Raw genomic sequence first — 6,646 nt, forward strand, 5'->3', positions numbered from 1 at the left:
AGTAATTTTAGAGTTTTGGTTTTTTGATAATTGATTATACATCAATAGATGAAGTAATAAAATTTATACGGTGGGTAAATTCATCAATATACAAGATCACTAAATTTAGTGTATTGCTTGGCTTAAGGTATAGCTCAGTAGTGTGCTTTGCAGTCTCATGGCTCATCAACAATGAAGAGAGGGCTTGAGAGGGCAAGTATACACTCACCATGCAGTGTGTAGAGTACACATAGCTACATAGAATATTCCAGCTAGGGGGGTCTGGGGTGCTTTCTCTGGAAACTTTTGGAATATAGCTATCACAAGATTGAATCTGGAAGCTATACAAATACTCTATTGTACTGAAAGATTGTGGGTACAAGGTGGATGAGTTCAGTTGTGAGCATGCAATTTTAGAAAAACAGAAGTACACTTTTAAATGCCATTGGATTAAAAGGCAATACATAATAGTGGATTGTCAAAGACAATACACAGGATTGGATCTTAAGGTCATTGTAGAGATTTAAAATGCACACAAAAAATAACTTCAAGTTTGTAGTATATATAGCCACAGACTGTTCTGTTCTATTTCAATCTGACTTTTTACAACTATATGGCCCCATTATAAATTTTTACAACCAGAGTCCAAAGTCACTTACATATAGAAGTAGTTTTTGGCCCTTATAACATGACAGCGTAAATGCTGTGGTATCATTTTAGCTTATAAAGTTGAGCTTCAAGGGGTTTGGGAGTGCAAATCCTGTATGACATTAAATTTTATTAGCTTCAATTGAGCTAGATTCAGATAAATGCAGCATGGAACTTTGGTACTGATAAAGCAAACAAACAGTTCTCAGATATTACAGTCTTGTTAACTGTATACATGCTAAGAAATTAACTGTTTTACTTACTTGAAGCATGTCAACCCAAGCATCAAGTTTATGGCAACAAATGAAAATACCCACTATAATATTAAACCATTTAACAGAAGTTGTTCTCAGAAAGTGATTAGTATATGACTAAGATAGCAGTGCACAGGTCAGGCAAGAAAACACACTGGAAACTTCTTGAAAAAAAATTATGATGGATGTTCTATTAGAGTAGTTGACTGTTCTATTAGAGTATTTCGATTTTTAGTAGCTTTAGTTTAAGTCTCACACCAAAAGTATAATTTGAACCCCTATTAGTAGACTAATTCTAAGTAAAGATTAACCATTCTCCTTCTCTTTCCATCTTTTCATTGCCCATGCATACGTATAAGATGCAATTGCATCTGTACTGCAACTCCTAGAAGCTTCCTAGCTTGCAAATGGTAAAATTTTGGAGGGAGGGGGTGCTTCAGCACCCCCGCCCTTGCCTTAATAATCAGACACTTGTAGCTAGCTACACAGGTTTGAGTCTAAAACAGCACTCAGAGCAGGCAGCAGCAACAGCAAGCAGCAAAGGAAACAATTACATACCGCATTTCTCCGTAAACTGTATGAATCACTTCCGAGATCACTTCAGAGAATATGAATGCAGCGCCACCGCCCATGCAAACCGCGCTAGAAGAAAAGTGCGTTGAACGGTAAAGTTATATTGTACCACAATATTACCATGTTTATCATTATCAGGTGTTGTACTGAGGAGTGAAAGAATGGCGATAGCCACCACACCCAATGACGTGGGCGGGTACGAATATCAGTTTGTAGACACTCCATCAGATATGTTTGTGTGTAAGATTTGTCAGTACCCAAGTAGAGAGCCTCATCTTAGTGGGTGTTGTGGTCACACATTTTGTAAGTCTTGTCTTGAGGCTGCAAAGAGACCTACCACTATTACTAAAGCTTGTCCCATTTGCCGAGATGAAGAATATACAACAATGCCGAACAAGCAAGTTGACCGAGCTATCAGGAGTCTTCGTGTGTTCTGTACTAACAAAGAGAAAGGATGTGAGTGGCAGGGTGAAGTGAATGACATCATCAATCACCTTGAAAACAGTAACGGTTGTCAATTTGAAGATGTGACATGCTCCAATGATTGCGGAAAATGTTTACAGCGACAATATCTGACTGGTCACGTTGAGGATGAGTGTGTACGTCGTAAGGTTGACTGTCAGTATTGCCACATTACAGGAGAACATCAGTTTATTGAGGGTGAACACAAGAGACAGTGTCCCAAGTTCCCCATAGCCTGTCCCAACAAGTGTGAAGCTGATAACATACCTCGTGAGGATATTGATAAACATAGGAAAATGTGTCCACTTGAAGAAATTACCTGCCCTAATGATTGTGGAATGACCTTACAACAACAGTACCTAACCACCCATGTCAAGATGGAGTGTCCACGTCTGAAGGTTGACTGTCAGTATTGCCACATTACAGGAGAACATCAGTTTATTGAGGGTGAACACAAAGAACAATGTCCCAAGTTCCCAATAGCCTGTCCCAACAAGTGTGAGGTTGTTAGTGTCCCAAGAGATGATGTAGAAGAACACATGAAGATGTGCCCACTGGAGCTAATCCAGTGTGAGTATCACGTGGTGGGTTGTGAGGAGAGGATGGCTCGTAAGGATCAGAAGAAACACAACAAGGAGAAGATGGAAGAACACTTGTCCTTTACCACACATCAGCTCACTAACACTCAACACAATGTAGCTAATAGTCAAATTGAGGCAGTAGACAGTAAAGATAAGCTAACAACAAAGATTACACAGACAGGAAAAGACCTGGCTACTACTAAACAACACCTGAGCAGTGCTGTGAAGACAATTGATCAACTCATACAGAGATTACAACAAACAGAAAGAGATACAGCATCTCAACTGGAGAAATATAAAGATGAGTTTACTATGAGAATTGAACAGCAACAAAAAGAATCTGAAGAACAACTAGCAGTCACTAAAGATGATCTCACTCTAAAGCTTCAAAGAACAGAGAATGAGCTTATAGTAACCAAACGAGATTTTAAAGATGAACTAAGAACAACTAGAGAAAACTTCCAAACTACACAAAAAGAAACAAAATGTAAACTTTCAGAAATGACGAAGTCTTTTGTAGATACACAAAAAGAACTAGCTGATACTAAAGCTGATTTGAAGTCTACCCAAGAAGAGGCCAGGAAGACAAAGGATGATCTTACTCAACAACTTGCAGTAACTAATCAAAAACTCACTAACACACAAAGAGATCTTAACACTACAAAACAACAACTAGCCACAACTTGTCAAAATCTTACAAAAGCTGAAAAGGAACACATCACACTAGCTGCCAATACTGATGAGGTACTAGCTAAACTGGAGACCAAATTCCAAACAAAGATTACCGAGATTGAAACTGCTGCTCAGAAGAGGATCACTGAACTGGAAACTAAACTGGAACAGAAGACACAACAAATTGAACAGTTAATATTTGACTCAAACATATTCTGGTACAACACTGTTAAGTATCAAGCATCAAAGTTATCATCAGGTGATCAAGTTGTCCCAGTGATTGTGAAGATGTCAGAGTATACCAAGAAGAAGAGTGGTGGAGTTCAGTGGTACAGTGACTCATTCTATACTCATCACAAGGGATACAAAATGTGTTTGTATGTCTATGCTACTGGCTATATTAGTGGTTACATGTCAGTGCAGCTGTACCTCATGAAGGGTCCATATGATGATCGGTTAAGGTGGCCACTGAAGGGACATTGTGAGGTGAAGTTGTTGAACCAGAGCAGTAACAGTGAACATCATTTAGGGAATGGAAAGTATCAGAATATTGGTCATAAGAGGATTGCCAGTGGGCCAGTGGTCACTATTGGGGAGAGGTGTAATTTTTACATGTGGTACAGTAATCAGTTCATTCCCTATGAACACCTCCACAAGATCACTCCCACACGTCAGTACCTCAAAGATGATAGTATCTTCCTTCAAGTAGACTATAAACTAGAAAAGCTTGAATAATGTACAGTAATGGTGAATGTTGATATTTTAGTCTAGGTGATATTTTACACATGTTATTACATTATAAATTATGTATAATATTTTTCTACTTGTTTTCATGTTTAGTGTGCAGTTTTATGACTTCAATAACAACTACACACTTCGTCATGTCAACTATAAGGTTTGTTATGGTGGACTGTTCACATGGGCCATAAAGCATTTCTACTTTTTGATGTAGTTAATTAGCTCTTAAGTTAGTGAAGAAGTGACTAGTATCTTACTATGGTGTTTAGTGTAACAAGTTAAATCATGGGCATACTGAGGGGGGTTTCTAGGGATTTCAGTAAACCCCTTTGGATTCTACACACTACTTGAAACATTAAGAAATTGAAACTTCAGGTTTCCAGAATCTGGAATTTATCATGGAACAGGACACATTTTAAACTTTTATTTTAGTTAAATAATAGTTTCTCACATGATAGCAACACCTATAGCATGTACTGAACTATGATTTTGGTGAAAAGATCAAGATACTCTAATAAAGCAGTCAGGCAATCTAATATAACAGTCATTTAACTGTAGTGGAAACCCCTTTTCAATATTCCTGCATACGCCGCTGTAAATGATGCACTTTATCTATCATAGAGGTGTGTGATAATTAATTTTGATTATTTCATACTAAACATACATTATATTGATGCATAAATCCCCTGGTAGGGGACCAGACTGCCCAAACTCTACTGGGCCTTATAGATATATCACTGGTTTTATTCACATAGCATTTGTGTAGTATACAGAAATGTCAGAAAATTTGATTCCTCCTAGATTAGCTATCAAGATCGGCACTTTGAAAAAACAGTCAAATGGTCTAATAATGCAGCCATTACATTTGTTATGAGTGAATGACTTCATTGCAATTGTATACAGTTACTAGGGATTCAAGAACTGACTTCCGTTTTTGTACCAAATTTCCTCATATCTCCTTGCCTGCAAGTGGAGAATGATTTAAAGGTCTCGTGGTTATGTCTGATATGAGTGGCTGTAACTATTATTATGTATGATTTTCAGAATCATAACATTCTCTATTATAGGTGTAATAACTCTTTGTTAATTAAACTGTACTGAAAACAGTATAGCAGTCTGTGTTTGTATAGTTAGAAAAATGAGGATTTATCAGTTTTTCTATGTATAATAGAATTATATGTATCATTATACACATCATACAGGTGGACACATTATACACAGTCACTTGGTATAGCATTTGCCTCACAACATCTTAATTCCTTGTATTTATTTTATAGATTTCCTATGGATACAAATATGCTGCAGGATCAAGGTTGCATGCTCGTTTCTGCAACTTTCAAACTTTAAACAGGCTGTAGGAACCAGGTGTCCTACAGAACTTCAGCACTTATGCCTTAATAAACTTTAATTACATCCTATAAACCACTAATATATATATACTTTGGTATTTTCAATAAGTATTTTGGTATCATGGTTTCGGTTTTAGGCCTCACTTGCACCCTGCTGAAAAACAACTTTTTAAAAATCTTATGGAAAAGTTGCAGTATTGATTGGTATTGTGTTTTTATCATAAATTTTAGGCTGTTTTCAAGCCTTCAAATTGCAAAAATTGTGCAGTTTCTGAGGGTTGCACCCTCAGACCCCCTTTATATTACAGCCATACAACAATAGTCATGCTGTTCCCTACTTGGCCCCCTCCAGGTCAGGTCTAGAATTGCCACTGGTTTGACTAAGAATAGGTATATAGTAGAGTCCTGACCAAAATTACTGGGGCCTGCAGTTGACTTATCACAACAGTCTCAACCACATTACTGTTGACTTTGAGTAGCAGTAAGTTTAGCTCAGTTAGATGTGGTTTAAGAGGTTTCCAAAAGCCTATTAATATCACAGGATTGATATACTCTAATAGAGCAGCCAACAGAGTAAATGAAGTACTCTTGAAGACTGATCGTACCTATAGGGTATGGCGTAAGTTGCTTTAGGATCATAAATTACAATGAATCACTTCTCAGTCTCCTGCACCTTCAAGCATTTTAAAAGCCTCTAAAGCCCTGGACAGTGTTGTAAGGTGGCAGATAGTTACAGTACTTGAGAGAGAAACCATAGAAACCTGCCCTCTTTTCAAATCTCTGGATCTGCAGCCACTGCATGTGTCACAAACAATACAACGGACCATGACTATATTACACTTGTATGGGTTTAAAGTAGATGTTCTTCTACTGTAAAGTTGGAAGCCAGGCAGCAGGCTAGATGGAGCTTTGTCTTAGCTAGTGCCAACATCAGCTTCACAGGTAGCTACTGAGGTACAGTACACTGGCTCAGTACTGGTGTTGGAGTATAGAATTTGAAGAACAGGAATAGTATAGCTAAATCTAATGATAAATCCCATTCATTCCTTTAAAAACAATAAAGGATAAAGGTGCATGCGTTTTCCTGAGGAAGACCATCTATGGCAAGAGAAAATTTAAAGCTGCCTGCACAAATTATAATCCCATGAATGCAACTTACTCAAACAATTTTTAAACTACTGTAGCATACCTCCAATGAAGCCCTTAACACTGCAAGTGTTGTAGCGTTAGAATTGTCCAATATGCACAACTATATATCACTAATAGTAGTTAACATGCCTATAACCAGGTATAGGTCTTCAAACAAAAAAGTATTTACAAGACTATTAGTCTTGCTAGTGGAGCTATGCCATATAATAGTACTGGTACATCATAGCTGAATGTTTAGTTT

The 6,646-nt window shown here is 37.4% G+C and overlaps 1 protein-coding gene across 2 annotated transcripts; it reads left to right on the forward strand.

The window, feature by feature from the left end:
• Positions 1 to 1,450: 1,450 nt before the first annotated feature.
• Positions 1,451 to 3,946, forward strand: LOC136240419 (TNF receptor-associated factor 4-like). 2 transcript variants are annotated; one of them, XM_066031399.1, is made up of 3 exons: positions 1,451 to 1,546; positions 1,593 to 2,590; positions 3,128 to 3,946. In XM_066031399.1, exons 2-3 carry the CDS (start codon positions 1,616 to 1,618, stop codon positions 3,902 to 3,904), a joined length of 1,752 nt encoding a protein of 583 aa, XP_065887471.1. In that variant the 5' UTR covers positions 1,451 to 1,546; positions 1,593 to 1,615; the 3' UTR covers positions 3,905 to 3,946. The 2 variants fall into 2 exon arrangements, with proteins under 2 accessions (XP_065887471.1, XP_065887472.1); XM_066031400.1 differs by having other exon boundaries at positions 1,494 to 1,534.
• Positions 3,947 to 6,646: the final 2,700 nt, after the last annotated feature.

Source organism: Dysidea avara, chromosome 12 (genome assembly GCF_963678975.1).
Source record: "Dysidea avara chromosome 12, odDysAvar1.4, whole genome shotgun sequence".
Taxonomy (NCBI): Eukaryota; Metazoa; Porifera; class Demospongiae; order Dictyoceratida; family Dysideidae; genus Dysidea; species Dysidea avara.